Below are 17,556 nucleotides of genomic sequence, written 5' to 3'. Positions count from 1 at the left end.
TGACAATCCCCCAAAAAGCAAGAGGTACTGTATCAAAAGCCTTTTTATTTCCTTAATGGCCAACAAGAAAATGGAAAATGTTACTCTGTTTCATTGTTGCTTTATACAGTTTCCACAAAGTTGTTTTTGTTTTAGCAACGTTTTGATAAAATACTTTTGAATCAGTGAGCATAGCTGGATCAATATGGATGTACTGTAATTCAATATCAAATAAAACATGTTAAAACATATTTACTCTGACGATTGAGTTTTTAATTGGTTTTATCAAGGATACTATTTAAATTCACAACAGGGATTCAAAAAAACATTCCATTGTTTGATTTAAAGTACAGGCATCTTAGGTGGTCAAGGACATTAGAGTAACGCTAACATAACAATGCATTATGGTAAAGTCACTAAAAGACTACAGTTCAGTGGATGGTTTCTTGGCGGGCTCCTCCTTCCCGGGTTGAGGAACATGGAAGGCTACGTACGGACACCACTTACTATTCAGACACACCAGTTTCTTCAGCGAGGCTGAGTTGACAATATCAAAGCCTGTCTGGCCACCAAACGTGCTGGGCTTCCAGTACTCAGGGGAACAGATTGGGTTACCTAGAAGGCCTTTCAGGGAGAACGGAGCTCCCATTTCCACCATGCTCTCACCAAATATGGCTTGGTGGCGTGTCTTCTCCAGCATGAGGGCGGGGTAGAACTCCAGCGCATCTATGTCACCATAGAGCTCCTCCAGCTCCCTGGCAACCTCTTCCTCCCCTAAAAACAATAAACCGATCCTTATAGCAAGGCACCTTTAAAGCAAACACTAACGAGTCATGTGACACCAGGGAAGGAAAATGGCTAATTAGGCCCGATTTGGACATTTTCACTTAGGGGTGTACTCACTTTTGTTGCCAGTGGTTTAGACATTAATGGCTGGGTGTTGAGTAATTTTGAGAGGACAGCAAATTTACACCGTTCTACAAGCTGTAATATCACTATTTTACATTGCAGCTAAGTGTCATTTCTTCAGTGTTTTCACATGAAAATATCAAATCAAATATTCACAAAAATTTGAGGGGTGTACTCACTTTTGTGAGATACTGTGTGTATAAATAATATAGCTATCTCTGGGAAAAAATATTTTGGGTGTGTTTATATACACGTAGGTGCGCGCACACGCACAGAGTTAAGAGAGGTGAGTTTCCTTGCTGAGAAAGAAGAGAGCTGAATTTAAAACCAGACTGCAGCAGCACATAAAAGGCATTAAAGGCAGCAGCCTCGACCACTGGATAACATTAGGGCTTGCAATGACATTTCTAAACTAACCAGTAAATGTTGTCTCACCAGTAAATTCAGTGAAAGATGTGTAGGGCTTCAGTTTAAACCTCTTCCTGTACTCGTTAAAGGGTTGGAGACGCAGAGCTCGGGATTCTTCAATGACCCCCTCAGCTACCTTGGTTACCACTGGATGCATGTTCTTCCCACCTCCAATCTGACAAACAGAATGAAAATCACACAGACCAGTGAGCATTACCTCATAGTACGTGCTTTTTGAATATACATCTGATTGAAATTTGAAAGAATCACACAGGCAAATGTGAAAGGTCATTAAAAGAAACTGTCCGACTGCCTCCTGATAAGGAGAATATGCACAGAATATGCACTGGGAAAGCCAGGCATTTTCAACCAGATAGCAAACAGAGCTTAAAAACAACAAATCTAAAAACTTGCCTTTCACTTAAATCTTTGAGTAACCAAATTATAATAACAAGCGTCACAGGTTATGACCTAACTTTAGAAAATGCTATGTCAGCAATTGTACAAATACAAAAATGGAAAATTAAAATGTAGTGCCTGGCATTACATTACAATGTATTAATTTAGCAGACCTTATCTAGGGCGACTTACAGTAAAGTACACACATATTAAAAGACCTAAATGAAACAACCACACAGTTTAGTAGTAAATGCATTTAAATCAATTAATTGGTTTTCGTCAATGGTCAGCACGGGAAGGAATACCATACAAAACATAAAACATTAACACAATACAACAAACCGAGGCGGTGGCAGTGGAAACTAATCTATGAAAAGGTAATTTTTCTGATGTTTTTTGAAGATAGGCAAAGACTCTGCTATCCTAGCCTCAAACAGAAGCCGATTCCACCTCTGAGGTACCAAAACAGAGAAGAGTTTTGACCATGTGGATAGGGAATTGCGCTGAAGGTGAGGCCTTGAAGTGGATTCAAGCTTCAAATGGAAGCCAGTGTAGTGTGTAAAGAAGTGGGGTCACGGGAGAAATTAGGGGCCACTGGCTGCGTTCTGAATGAATTGCAGGAGTTTGTTTGCACATGCCGGGAGCCCCAGAAAGAGTGAGTTCCAGTAATCCAGACATGAGATACGTGCCTGGACAAGTACCTACACTGCTGCCTGTTTGAGGTAATGTAATACTCTGGGAATGTCGTAAGAGCATGAACCTGCAGGAACGAGTCACTCTGGATATTGTCAGAGAACAACAAATTGTCATCTTGATCCCACCAAGGCTTTTGGCACTCAGAGTACACTGCAGATGTAAATCATGATGGACATGCCCTGGAACACAGGTGGTGGTCCTAGATCCAAGCGGATATATCAGCCAGGCAAGCAGGGATGTGTGCGGTCACCTTGGTGTCGGAAGGGGGCAAAGAGAAATAAAGCTGGGTGTCATATGCATAGTAGTGACAGGAAAGACCATGTGAGGATATGACAGAGCCAAGACATTTGGTGTATCGAAGGAAGAGGAGAGGGCCAAGAACCAAGCCTTGGGGAACACCACTAGTAAGGGGCGGCGTCGCAGACATTGATCCTATCCACGTCACCTGGTATGTGTGGTCTGCAAGGTAAGAACCAATCCAAGATTGTGCAGAGCTTCAGATGCTGAAGTCAGAGTGAGAAAAGTAGGATGCTATCGTTCACAGTGTCAGAGGCAGCGGTAAAATATTCAGACCCCAGACCAATTTTCCTCATATTACTCCAAATCAATTACTGTGAAGCTTAAAGTATAATGCTGGGAAATATTTAAGAAAAATAAACTGAAATCTAGCTAGAACAATTCATATTTGACACTCATATTTAGTAGAGCCACCTTGCATTGCATTAACAGTTTTAAGTATTTTAGGTTATGTACAAGCTTTGAGTTTCAGTGTTTTAAAAACAGTGTTTCAAAAATGAAAAGTCAATGTACTATTTTTCTACAGACTACAGACTTTTCTTTTTCTGTTGACTATTATGCAAGAACTCCTTCCTCGGTCACATCTTGTGGGTCTATATGTCTATGAAATTTTAGTCCTAATTTTTTAATAATTGTGAGAAAAGCATAGAGACAAGGTAGGGAAAACACTTTCCCTGGTAGTGACTGTGTATGAAGAGATTAAACAAGCCACATTTTGGTCTTGTCATGAATGACTCACATATGAATGGCCCTAAATTTGTAACTACACTTACACTCATAGGACTTCACAGCAATGGTGTGTTTACAAATTTTTACAATTTTAATTAAAATCACACATCGGGTCTCGATGAACAAAGTATATTCAAAATGAAAATCTTTACATTGTACATTGTGTAATTCGTTGACAATAAAATGAGGTACAGGTAACAACGGTCAATGTAAACCAAAATCACCAAACAATTGAGGGCTGGATTCAAACTCAGAAACACTGAAAATCGAAGTAAACAATTGAAATCACAAGCTGTGACTCAGTAGTGTGTATGGCCCCCACGTGCCTGTATGCACTCCCGACAACATCTGGGCATGCTCCTGATGAGACGGTGGATGTTGTCCTGGGGGATCTCCACCCAGACCTGTATCAGTGCATTAGTGAGCTCCTGGACAGTCTGTGGTGCTACTTGGCGTCGTCGGATGCACCAATACATAATGTCCCAGAGGTTCTCAATTGGATTCAGGTCAGGGGAACGTGAGGGCCAGTCAATAGCAGCAAGGCCTTCGACATCCAGGAACTGCCTACACACTCTTGGTTGTGCAAACGTACAGTTTCATCAGTTCAAAGCCCTGGTCAGGCCGATGAACACACAGATGAGCTTCCCTGGGACGGTTTCTGACAGTTTGTGCAGACATTATTTGGTTGTGCAAACCCATGGTTTAATCCGCTGTCCAGGTGTCTTGCCTCAGACAATCCTGCAGATAAAGAGGCTGGATGTTTTGGATTTTCACCAATACAAGCGTAAATGACCAGAAGACATCTGCACTTAATGTTTTTCTACAAAACTCTTTGAAGTGCCTGTGCTACACTCCGTGTAAACTTTCTTGCTAGTCCATCTATTTGGTTACATCAGATGATTTATTCCCCTCCTTTACACTCTGCAGAATGTTGCTGTTCTGCTGATGTCTGATAATACACCACAAACAAAGATGAATATCAATGGGGAGATAGCCAAACATTTCATTATGTCTCCTAGTTAACTGAAACAAGCATTTGTTGTTTCTGCAAATAACGTAAGCAGAGAACTAACAGGTTTGTGGTGATATTGAGTCACAGCTTAAATTCTCAGTCTTCCCCACCCTTCCTCTTACACATGCCTGTCTCAAATGAACTGTCAAGTCCCACAGGCGTCATCCTTGGTTCGAGACCAGAGAGCAGGCTGATGCTGGCTGTCGGCTATCGTGGCCATGTCATATTGACAAAGTTGTGTGAATGGCAAAACGTTCGTCTTGTGAAGAGCTTCATCGTTTGACATGAAGATCAACTGTACTAGATATTCAGGCTCTGGGTTTGACTCATTTAACATATTGTGATCTAGTACCTCAACGAAAGACACTGGTCACTTCCCTCAAACCCCAACACTAAAGTGTACAACATACCCCTGATCACCTCTCATGGGGTTAGTATGTTGTAAACTGTCTAGATACCCCTGATCACCTCTCATGGGGTTAGTATGTTGTAAACTGTCTAGATACCCCTGATCACCTCTCATGGGGCTAGTATGTTGTAAACTGTCTAGATACCCCTGATCACCTCTCGTGGGTTTAGTATGTTGTAAACTGTTTTTTTACAGTTGTTACATATGCATGTCTACCCTGGGGACCTCATTGCTGCAATCTTAATTCAATTTGCCTCGACTCCACATCTAGAATGCCATTTGTACAAACAACTATTATCCCACTTGTAACATACACTATACTTAATACTTAAGTTTTCTGCCCTCCTCTATTTGCCTTAATTGCACATTTAGTATTACCATTTGTAATGCCTTTGCCTTCATTGCACATCTATATATTCCACTTGTAATATACATATACTTAATACTTGTACATTTTCTGCCCTCTAGTTAGATGGTAACTGCATTTCGTTGTACTGTACTTGTACTGTTCAATGACAATAAAGTTGTGTGAGCTGTCTCCTACCAAAGGGGCACAAGGACCCAGGGGCAGCCGAGCAACAAGACCCTGCCCTGGGTGAGTGGGGAAACCAGTGCCGCTCATCAGGGGAAGACTGAAAAGGGAGCAGACAACCCGTCAAGAAAGAAAAAAAGGAGGGATGACGAATGTATGCCCGCTAAGGAGCAAGAAAGTGCATGTTTTTTTCTGTTTAGCTTATAGGGTCCTTGTTCTTTTTGTTCCAAGGCAAGCCGGAAGCGATTGTTTGTTGATTAATCAGGCTATGGGCCCTTGTATCAAATAAAGCCATTCCATTTGTACCCCATACTGGGTTTCCCATATGGGAAACCCAACACCTGTCGGTGAAGTGCGAGACCGACCCCGAAGGATCACAGTCAAATCTAATCTAATCGGATTGAATGTCTGTTGCCATGGCATCAGCTACTTAGGATGCAAATTCTGCTTCAGCCGAATAATTCGGGCAGCAATTTTATATAAATAAATCATTCAGTTTGATTAGCTTTTAGAGAAATTAATAGATGCCATTCTGAAAAAAGTTTTTTTTTCCCTAAACAGACTGACTACACAATCAAATTTGACGTGACAATGACAGGTCAGGGCTCATCATTACAACATGGACAGGAAATATCAAACTCCCCCAGGTAGTCCATACCTGTCCGGCGTACTGGCGTGAAAAAGCCTCCACTAGTTTCTCTACACCATAGCGTGTAACGATGGAGGTGTTGAAGATGAACTGGGAGTAGGGCACCACCTCCCCATTGATCTGAAAACTGTCTGGCATCAACGGGTGCCAGTGGTACAACTGGTTGAACTCCACGGCGATCCGGTTCCTGTACTGGAAAGTGGACTTGAAGAGCAGGGATGGGTCGAATTTCAGATCCAAAAGATAACCGCTCAGGTGCTGCACGTACTCCTCAATCACTATTCGGATGGTCTGACCTGAAAACAAAATGTGGATTGACCCCACAACATGTTCTGGTAGACACTGCATAACAGTGGAGATAATTCACAAGGTAGGCAGACAATTGGGGGAGAGGAGACAGGCGGCCAGGGAAGGGAGACAGGCGGCAAAAATAGCAATTCATTTGTACAAAAAGGATTCATTATGTTTTCAAGGAAATCAAATGGATTGTAGCATCGAAGCATACTGTAGCCTTTAAAAAATGTCAAGTTCTAAACCAAACATCACATGCGTTTGTGGACCTGTGTGGGCTTACGGTCAAATAGTGTTTATTCATATACCCCCATGTAATTACTAAAAGACGGGTTCACCCGTTAAGCCACGACTGAAGGCGTAATGCAATATATCCCCCTCTGGGGTATGAAGTAATACCAGGCCTTCCGCCTTGGGAGTACAAAGTGTGAGGAATGCCAGTGGTGACCCTGTTAGAATGAGATACATGTCTACATAAATAACCCTATAACACCAGTTGTCAACATAACCCTATAATGCCAGTTGTCAACATAATTAACCCTATAATACCAGTTGACAACATAAATAACCCTATAATACCAGTTGACATAGCGGTGCTGCAGGTCAAACCATGCTCAACAATGCCAAGTTGACATGGTACTATTTTGAGAGCCAGACGTCCATCCTGTACCAACCTATGATAATGAGCCTGGCCGTCTGGAAGAGCTGCTCATCCCCCCAGGTGGGGTGCTCTGCCTTCAGGATGTCACAGACACGGTTGTGCTCCCTCAGCCAAAGGGTGGCGTACAAGGTGAGGCCGGGGAGGAGCCCAAACACCTCCTGGCCGATGGCCAAGCGCTGCTCCTCCGGATGCCCAGGAGGGTAGTTCATATTCACTGGTGCCTCAGACACTGTTGGTGGGTAAATCTCACCTTTAATTACCTGAGAGTTTGACAAATAAAAAATAAAAAACGTATTCATGTTAATAACTGTGGTAGACTACGGCAGCTTACATGCACTGACACATCTTGGCTAAAGCACAGGGGCCAAGACTAAAGGGGGTACATGTGCTTTCTAAAGCAATGGTCTTTGTGACAAAGTTAAAAATGCAAAGGAAAAGTGTGAATGAATGTACTGAAAAGCTTGTGTGACCGGTGTGATCTATCACAGGCAAAAAGGGAAATCAGCCTCATGGGCTTTCATGTCATGATGGGCCATGACTTAGTCACCGCCCAAGGGACACATGGGTAAAGCGCAGTCCGATACCCTTTAGATAAACTTCCTGAATCATATGCAGACTATTGGCTCATTTAAAACAGGCCTTAAGACATGTATATGGAGGAAGGCTTTTTGTTAAGACTTAGGAGGACATGAGGTCTTGGCCCACACCTGAGGAGTACCTGGCTTGAAAGACCCTTTGCTGTCCCTGTCCAAAGTCCTCCTGGTTGTGTTGCAGATCAAGACGATACCTGACGATTTCAGCTGCCACTGTGCTGACACCCACCCCCCTGTGTTGTCCCTGTCCTAAGTTGAAATATCCCTCTCTAAAGGGTCCTCTCTAGGTTTCTTCCTAAATTTCAGCCTTCTTAGGGAGTTTTTCCTAGCCACTGAAATTCAACGCTACAGTTGTTTTGTAAACGCCATTTGTGACAACTGCTGATGTAAAAAAATATTTTATTTTGGTTTATTTAATGCACTTAGATTTATTCTTAATAATAAAAAGCGCTCTATAAACAATCAATTATTATCATTAGAGTTAGCTGTTACGCCTGCTCCGGGACTCTTAGTTAAGACCAGCCTTCTGCCTAAGCCCCTGAGTCTTTGCAATTGCCCCAGTCACCAAACTGTATAGTTTCAGGACTCCTAAACTATTTCATTTATTTGATGAACTTGTCACTTGAGCTTGTTTGTTGAATTATGTTTTAATGAAAAGTCTCTATATGAAAAGTCTGACCCATTTCTTTTTACCATCTGTCCTGCCTAGCTGTTCTTTCTGCACGGCTGACCCCCACTGTTTACACCATGTCCTTTAATTTAGTATTATCATCTTATGTGCCATCAGAATTTTCCTTACACAACACAAACAAGTTTACATCTACATTTCTTGGTTATAAGCAAGTATCCACAGTATCCAGAAATCATAGCAACGTCCAAATACTCTTAACGACCAATCAAAGAAACCTCAAAACAACTAGCTAGCTAAAGAGCTGAGAATCTGTAAAACTAGTACCAGGCTGTTTTGAAAAGTCTAACTTGGAAGGTGGGAACGGTGCTTTTCTTCAGTCTGTGTTCTTTACAAATCTAGAGAAATTTAATCAACCTTGGAATCCTGCATTGCCAGTGCCACTAGGTACATTGTTGAGACAAGTCCATAGACTCCATTGAACCACACAAATCCACCACTATTGTGATGGAGCATCAAGAAACACCAAGGCCACAATAAATACTACAAACAAGACTTGATTCGTTTTTAGAAAGAAAGTTCAACTTTCCCAGCGCTAAGTCTCAAAAATTGTCCTGTGATGCATAGCTGTGAGAAACACCTCTTTTCACTCAGTTATGTAGGGAGCTAAAAAAAACACCTTAAATTATATTATGGTGGATCATCGCTACAAACAATACAATGACAATATTGTTCTGTATTTATAGCTTGTGTCAACACGAATATGTATTCTTTAACCCCAGCAATGCGATAACAGATATTACAGAGCTGGAACCAAGATGGATTTACTTCAACCAGATGTAAAGTCAAGTCAGTCACAGAGTGGTACCATGTTTACTTAAGCATTCCATTGTAGATCTGTTCAAACATTCTCACAGGAAGAGGGGCGTTCTGCAATACTTGCCTGGAATTTCATCTTCCCATCTTTAAGAAGCCTCAGGTTCAGCTGGCGCACCAGATTATCCCCATAGATATGGCCGGCATCCACCTGGTTACAAGTTAATAACATGAATTTATTAACATGACATGAACATCAAATAAGAGATGAAAGGGTTGACAAATAGTCAAGAGATGGAGGAATATGGATCTTATCTCGTGCCAAGCGTGCAGGGGTATGTTTTAGCCAGGCACAGAATGGACACCTAAATACATCACCATCCTCCCCTAAATAACAGGAGCGTGCATGACCCATCATACTACAGTGCATGACCCATCATACTACAGTGCATGACCCATCATACTACAGTGCATGACCCATCATACTACAGTGCATGACCCATCATACTACAGTGTGCAGCAGGGCCATCGGACTCACCCCGTGGCCCAGAGCCCTGGTGAAGCCCATGCCCATGCTCTTTTTGGTCTTGAAGAACTGATGGGTGAAGTGCTGCGCGAAGAATGCAAACATCAGGTTGGTTCCCTGTGGATCTGGCCTGAACTCCCTTCTCAGCAGGAACTTCTCCACTACCAGCTTCGGGTCTGGGAGGACAGATTTTCCTGGAGAGAAAAAAGAAAATGAATGTTGCCACTGGGAAGATTTATTTTCGGAAATAAACAAATTCTTCACGATTTCTGACAGGAACTTTGAATGCCCTCTCACCTTTGGTACCCATGGGGGTGGGGCAGTCTTCTGGCACCGGGGGTAGGATACGGGTGTAGTAGGAGACATTGCAGTAGGATTCCCAACTGATGTATCCATAACGGGAGTTGAATGTCGGAGGACTGGGGATAAGATTCGATCTCACTTTGGGAGGGAGAACACAGAATTTATACGACGTGAGTAAGCATGCCCTAAGCCCTTAATTTGTGATTTCCAATAAGCTACAATATATTCGGTTGTTTAAGACACTTACCATGGGCCATTCAGATAAATTTATAGGTAGGAGCTACAAATGGTATTATGGGAAAATGATTAGAAATGTTTGAAATACATCTATGGAAAAGGTAGCTCCGATGGTACCTGTAGGTCCGATAGTAAATGCTCAAACAGTTTGGTCCAGAGAATTGGTTTTGAGAGAAGACAGCTTTGAAAAAGCCAAATTCCAAAGTCACAACTGAACACACCACCTTGTTAACTAAAAACTCTTGGAATGTAATATATTAATTCCTAGCTCAAACAATGTATTTTCCAGATTCGCTTACTCTAAACACAGGCCCTGTGCAATTTGTACAAATGTCATACACTGGCATATTTGGAATAGCTCAAAACACAGCAAATTCACAGTCTACCATAAACACACAGAAATATTTATAACAGAAACTGAACAGCAGCACTCCTTTAATTGTTTATTGGCAAAGCCTATACCTGCATATCATTCACCGCCGCTTACATCAATTCTACAGAAACATGACCAATTAGTCTTGTCAGGAATGTCAGGTAGATGTCCAAAGACTACATTGAACAGTACCTCAGTACCTTGTGTCTACACAGTGACATTATTTTACATATTTTAATGCTATATTAATATGCCAATAATCTAGCTTTAAATTGCCATATATTCTGGACCAAAGATACTTGGGAAGTATCAGTGTTTGTGTATATCGTTAATTCCAGATCACATCATTCAGAAAAGGAAATAATCAGATGAAGGCGTGGTGATGAAGCTGAGGCAGTAATTCATTCTCAGGCACTTCCATTCACACACACTGTGTTTCAACCTCTGCTGTCTTATTTTGTGCTTTGGGGAAATATTCTTTTTGTATTCTTTAAATAAAATTTATTACACAGATTTTGTAGTAACAGAAACAAAATGTACTTTTACTGAAGGTATACAGAAGCAATCATTAAGCATTTACGCAGAAACATGAATAAGAAAATGACAGAAATGGGTGTGGGAAAAATGTAATCTGTATTTCCTTTTCTTGATATCTTAAGACAGAAATGTCTTGAACTGTGAGTTCATGTTACGAAGTTGATCTGATTGTAATGGACAATTGACCTGGGTAAGGAACTGGACTACAGACCATACTAAGCCCACATCATCAAACTGAGTGACAAGGGTCAACGCAGCCGTAGGTCCTTAAGTGGTTTCAAATAGGGAGTTAAATTACTAAAACAATTTATTACAAAATAAAAATACAATTAAAAACTGCACGGGGACCATAAGCACATTACAATGGCCTATCTGTCTCGAAACAACTACAGCTGCTTGAAAGAGTAACCCCAGCTAGCGGTAAATTTCATATCCCGTAATCACGTCAAACTATTAAGAGGAAAGCCAGCTAGCACCCGGGGAAGGAATATGATCCTCTGGCAAATGTAGCAGCCAAGTAGAGTGATGTAAGGCCAAGTCATGAAAAATAGCCCACGCATGGCAAACGCTCAAACATAACGGAACATTTGAGGTAAAAAAAAAATCTTAAAACCCATGGGGGTAACGTGGTGATTGCTACGACGATCTGGCACAGACAGAAGATCACCAGCCAACCGGGGCCCACCGCTACTGCACAGTCTTGCCATTTTAGGCTGCTGTCTCACTGAGAACTGCTGAATATAAAAAATAAAAATAAAGAGCTTTATAAAACACATTTGATTGGTTGATGAACATGACAAACACATTGTTGTTCAAAGGCTTGGCACATGCTGGGGCACGGCAGAGGCACAAAGGTGCACGTACACAGCTAGTGATGACACGAACGCCAAAGGTGTAATTTCTACATGTTAAAGTGTGTTTTCAAGGTCACCAGCAGTACAGAGGGACTTACTCTCACCACACGCAACTACAATAACGATCACATTCCACTCCGGCCCACGCTTTCACCGTAACACACCTGGTACCTTGTACACACCACGGAGTTCCCCTCACCAGTAATGCAGTTATGAGTAGCCCCAGAGGAATATCCTCCCATGCCTGACAGGTAATGAGGTGGTAAATCAGCTGGAGGGCCAAGCAGCCCAGGCCAGGAGAGTCTGAATAAATGCCGTCAGGATGTTAAGAGGACCGTGCCACACCTCCAGTTAGCACACACAGTGAAAGCCCAGTGAAAGCCCATGATCAGAGCTGAAGTACAGACTGAGGTGATGTGCTTCTGCATTCCAGGATTTGTAATTGCTCTCAACCCCCCCCCCCCCCCCACCCCCTCAATCCCCACCCAATTGAATCCAATCCTGGTTTGTCTACAGCCCTGGTTCAGAGGAGAAGGGTTAGGGCCATGAGAGTCATCTCTCACCTCACCATCTCAGCCTGGCAGGCATCTGAGCAGCCTCAGGGAGTTAAATCACGGTAAGATCCGGAGAGGAAACCTCCTCAGCAGATATGGACAGTTTGTGTCGTCTATAGGGCCTCTTTTGACAACGGCACTTACGATACAGGACGAGGGAACTCAGAAGGCTGCGATGAGACCGACGGCCAACGCGCTAGATCAAAATATTTACACACTGTAAACAAGACCAAGGATTGATGAGGTGAACGTAATCAAACTAATCTACAGTAGACCGGGCGCATTCGGAAGAGCAACTCTTCCCTGGGTGCAGGGTTTTAAGTAGATATTAATATACGTGGGTCTGAGCAGTGATAACGGGATAAGACAATCCTAGAATCAACCTCAGGAGTATCCATGCATTAGCACCGGTTACATCCCCACAATGGGTCCATGTATACCGTTCCATCAGCACAGCATTCATCAGAGCACAGTACAGCAACCACACAGGCTCTCACACACACGGAGCTAACAGGCACTACCGCATCAAACGCCAGTCCACTGACCTGTGAGTACGAGAGTCATGAGCCAGTCCCGCAGAAAGGTCCGGTTGATGACACTCCACAGAAGCTGGAAGTGCGTAAGGATGTAGTGGACCGTATCAGAGTTCGGCTTCAGCAGCAGATACACTCCAGTCCAGAACTCGGCTACACGCAGAAACACACAGCAGGTGGAAAAGAAAACATGACGCACAAAGCTTTGATACAAAAGTAATTCAAAGCCAACATTTTGTGTAGGGATGCTTTCAGGCCAAACTAAAATCAGGCAGGAATAAATGTGCCAGGCTGGTGACCCACCCAGCCTGAACAACAGTCTGGAGAAACTCTTCTCCTGCCATCTACAATAACCTCAGGTTGAGAGGTGATGAACCATGATACTGCAACATTAACAGATATAGAATGATGTAAAAAGGAAGAGGAAATAGACATTTCTTATGAGATAGAGGAGTGTCAATTCTGACTTTGTCTGACCCAAATTATAGTATCTGATATTTTATATTTTATATGAATAGTGAAACTGCCGAGAGTCCTTCCACTTTCGAATGGGTTTAATCCATGCATGAAATGTTGGTCCAATAAACTCAGACAAAGAAAATCATGATTTTACAATAACCCACTATGCAATAACTCCATTACTCATTATGAGTACCGTGTGGAGGAATGAATAAAGTGGATGAATGAATAAAATATGTAAATGTTCTCATCTGACGGAGACCGGACAGAAAACAGATTTGAATCTCCCCCGGCTTGGTGAAAGGAAATCCAAACCGTGTGAAAAAAAACTTTTCAACTAGGAACTGTAATTTCCTGGTCACATAATGTCGGATTGTTTTCTCTTCATGCTTACTAAAAGTACTTCTACACTTGAGGACAGGGTAGCAGTATTTTTACAAACCAGGGGCATGAATGGAAATATGAATTGAATAAGGAATGTAAAAGCAAAACAGTCCACTTACGGGTTGTGCAGTTCTGTCCATAGAAGCCAGTCCGTGTGCAGTCACATTGATACTGGTCCATTCCGAACCTGACACACACGCCCCAGTTCTGACAGGGATAATAGCAACAAGGATTCACTGCGAACGAGAAATGTACATACAAGTGAATCCAACTGTATTTTCTAGGCTCAGCGCGGAGCACCGCAGTCTCCTCCATGTTATTTTTACTAATAAATAATTGTTGCACTTTAATGTTGCCAGCTCCAGTAGCTAACAATATAAAATATTCAGTGTTTTCAGGGGTCTATCAGCCCAAGAAGAATTTGCATATATTGTAGCATAACAAAATGTATCTCTTGGCAGTAACTTGATGCATTGCCCAATATTGTCAGTATTATATGACATCTTCTGGTGAGGATCCCAGAACTACTAGGAGTTGTTTTTGCAAAACCCAATCCTAACTCGAGATGTGTCCACAACCTAACCTACAATTTTTACACAAATCCTCCATCGGCAGCAACACCCAACTGGATTCACAGTAATGACCTCATGTTGAGATTCCACAAATAATAATGATGATGATGTTACATAATGATGTTACATGCCAAAAAAGAAATGTGGGGAGCTTTGCTGATAAAAATGTCGGCTGCCACCCAACAAACCAGACACTAATTCCCATGTCCTTGGCTTTGTGTTGTCTTCCTATCCCTCTCACAGAAAAACATCCATCGATATCATTCTAAATTGCTTTTCCCATTCTTACAAAGAGAGCAAGTATGAGCGTCTGTAGTTTAGCTGATCCTTCTGCATGAATTGCAATGTTAAACCTTCATAGTCCTTTAACCCGTCATGTAATTTAGATAAGTAGTGTCTTTCGGTCTCTTTTTGCTAAGAGGAAACTGTGGATTCGTGATAAGTGACTGTGCTAATAGTTAACTCATTCAACTGACAGCATAGATATTGGGTTAATACATTAAGTATGGGGCTTCATAACAAGACGGTAAAGTCACTGCCCCAGAGTACAACTGTCTTTGCGTCCAGGACTTCAAAATCCTGGTTTGGTTATACTGAAAGTTCATGGGGCCTTGCACATCACGATACACTGTCCGGTTTTTGGACAATATTTGCCTTGCCTAGTCACACTACAGCAAGTCATTGTGGTAGGTAAGGAGACTGCAAGTTGAATAGGTGTCGGCAGATGAATGTGTTCTCCTCAAACTTGTAGGTGCTGGAAAGTAGTTACAGGTTGAGCGAGTTGTGTTTGAAGAAGCAGGACAGTTTGGCAAGATGTGCTTTCAAGGTCTCAAAATGTCACTGTCCCAAGCCTGGGGGATTTACTATGATAATGCAAGGCCAGGCGTCAGTGTGAACTGGACTTGAGAGTGGATAAAAACATGCAAGTTGGAGTTGCAAGCTTTTGTTGTTTTGGCTCTGTATTCCAGCACATTGTATTTGAAATCAAACATTAAGTAAGAGGTAAAAGACTGTCAGCATTAATTTGAGGGTATATACATCTGTGAACCATGTAGGAGTCCCACATTGTCCCTCCATTTTATGGGACTAAAAGAAAATTGACAAATGAACATTCTTAAAGTCATCATATACAGTACCAGCCATAAGTGACTGCTAGTGTTAAGTACTTGATTCAAATCCTTTGCATTCAATGATTGCCTGAAGTCTGGGACCCAAAGACTTCACCAGTAGCTGATGCTGAGCCCTCCTCAGTTCCTGTTTATTTTGGGGAATATTTGCCTTCAGTCTTCAACACATGAAAGACTGAAGGCAAGAATATTGGATTCAATTCGGATTGAGTAGGCCAGGCAAGAATATTGCACTCTTCTGCCTAGAAAAGGTTATTGGTGGTTTAAGCATTGTTGTGGACCATGACATTAAACATTGTCATTGTTTATTTTATACTATTTAAAAGCAAAAACCTTAGAACACTAGGTAATTTTGAAGAATCTTATGGAATCGAGAAATAATTAAGACACTTTGGACAACATATGAAAGAACATTCAAGTCGACACGGGTGTAATAGCCAAAAGGGCCTGACATTTTGGACAAAAGCTCAGGGATACGAATATCGCTAACGTGATCTTAGACAACACAGCATATTTACTCAACTTTGATTAATGATAAGCATCGTTCGAGGAGGGTGATATTTTAAGTGTCCACCACAGCATAATCAAAACCTTTTTTATTTCATAACATTTTACAATTAAATCATGTGTTTTGAAACAAAACATTGCAATGACAGCAAAAGAACGTGGACACAGTTCATGCGAACTGAAAAACGCTGCAATAAAGACGGTTAAAAAAGTACAATAACTGTATATTTAGCATTTGTGGAATTAAGTCATATAAAAGTAGCGTATGATACGTTTCCCAAACTTTATCGACAGCGTTTAGGAAGCGCCAGGGTTCGGCGTCCGTTTCTATACCTCCGCTAATCACAAAAACAACCCAGATCCAGAAATCCAGATTTCGTGTTCTTTTAAATTAGTTAAAATGTCTTGGTATTTAGTGGTATACAGTTATTCTTGTAATGTCTACCACAGGTTATGCGTAAGCATAAGCCTTGCATCTTTTTGGATATGTTGGACCCCAGGAAGAGTCAACATTGCGTAGGGTAATGAAACGAGGAATAAAATGTAGCTTCTTAATAATACCGTATATTAAAATGTAAGACTTAAAAAGAAAAAGAAAAAAACTTACCAACATTGGTAGAGGTGTCTTTTTCTACCTCTTCCCCAACACATATAGGTAACGTTAGTATCAGGATAAACGCCCATCTGCACACTGGAAATACTAATACAAAAAAGTATTAATTCATGAACAACCTGGAATAACGAGGATAATCGATTTGATTACGAAAATTCTGAGGCACTCACCTCTCATTTTAAGATTTAGGTTCATACGTAAACGCACCTTAGCGCGTGCGCTCTTCCTCAGGACAGCCTAAGAAGACTAATAGTCATAAATAAGTACCCATGCCCCATACGAAAACTTTCCTAACCGGAAATTGACGATAAAATCTTCAAACCACTCGTGCATTGCAAAACATACTTTATGGCTGGGTAAAAAAAGCGGGAAATTAGATTAAATAAATGAAATGACACCACGTAATCACAATTCATTCCGACTCTGTTACAAAACGGTTCGCAAGAGATCCATTTCCTATTCTCCGAACAGTGTTGAGTTTAGTTCTTCAAGAGAAGTTGTAGTTCAGATGTTAAAAATCACTATTACTTTCCGCTTTCAAAATAAAAGTCTCAAATATAAAGTAATGAAAATGGATAAAACCATTTGAAACGTAACACATTTCGGCTAGATAAAGCTATACAATATTGGAAGGGCGTTAAATAATTGTAAATTATAATTATTTCAGATTCAAAATATAATTCCAATGTAAATGTAGTAAAATGCATAATTACATTGACTACTGAATACACAGTAGGCTACATGTTGGACTGTACACTCTAAACTACAGATTATGCACCCATGAAAGGGGATCTGTAAAAATATAACAGCAGACTAACCAATAACACACAAAACGTGTGCTTTTCATGTCTTTATTGAACACATTGGTCAAACAAACAGCATAGCCATGAAAAGAATGATGACCTTGATACTTTGCTATCAATAATTGGTGGAACAGCCTTTCACAGTAAAAAATTAGCATATATTAGC

The 17,556-nt window shown here is 41.4% G+C and overlaps 1 protein-coding gene across 2 annotated transcripts; it reads right to left on the bottom strand.

Annotated features, from left to right (window-relative positions):
• Positions 1-230: 230 nt before the first annotated feature.
• On the bottom strand, positions 231-17,072 carry ptgs1 (prostaglandin-endoperoxide synthase 1). Of its 2 annotated transcripts, none has more exons than XM_010876171.5 (11): positions 16,758-17,072; positions 16,582-16,674; positions 13,888-14,004; positions 12,938-13,078; positions 9,832-9,975; positions 9,547-9,728; positions 9,136-9,219; positions 6,985-7,231; positions 6,029-6,315; positions 1,324-1,471; positions 231-753 (listed from the first exon to the last, which is right to left on the bottom strand). In XM_010876171.5, exons 1-11 carry the CDS (start codon positions 16,780-16,782, stop codon positions 404-406), a joined length of 1,818 nt encoding a protein of 605 aa, XP_010874473.2. In that variant the 5' UTR covers positions 16,783-17,072; the 3' UTR covers positions 231-403. The 2 variants fall into 2 exon arrangements, with proteins under 2 accessions (XP_010874473.2, XP_028980619.1); XM_029124786.2 differs by having other exon boundaries at positions 16,795-17,071.
• Between the last annotated feature and the right edge of the window lie 484 nt (positions 17,073-17,556).

The sequence above is a fragment of the Esox lucius genome, chromosome 13 (genome assembly GCF_011004845.1).
Source record: "Esox lucius isolate fEsoLuc1 chromosome 13, fEsoLuc1.pri, whole genome shotgun sequence".
NCBI lineage: Eukaryota > Metazoa > Chordata > Actinopteri > Esociformes > Esocidae > Esox > Esox lucius.
This window is presented reverse-complemented; position numbering and strand designations above follow the sequence as displayed.

What these genes read in the sequence shown, in the direction of transcription:
- ptgs1 (XM_010876171.5), bottom strand. Translation starts at nt 16,782, where the DNA reads ATGAACCTAAATCTTAAAATGAGAG. An exon ending in CACCCCCATGGGTACCAAAG is followed by an intron (nt 9,729 to 9,831) that starts GTGAGAGGGCAT and finishes TTTTCTCTCCAG; the next exon opens with GAAAATCTGTCCTCCCAGAC. An exon ending in ATCTTTCACTGAATTTACTG is followed by an intron (nt 754 to 1,323) that starts GTGAGACAACAT and finishes TATTGTTTTTAG; the next exon opens with GGGAGGAAGAGGTTGCCAGG.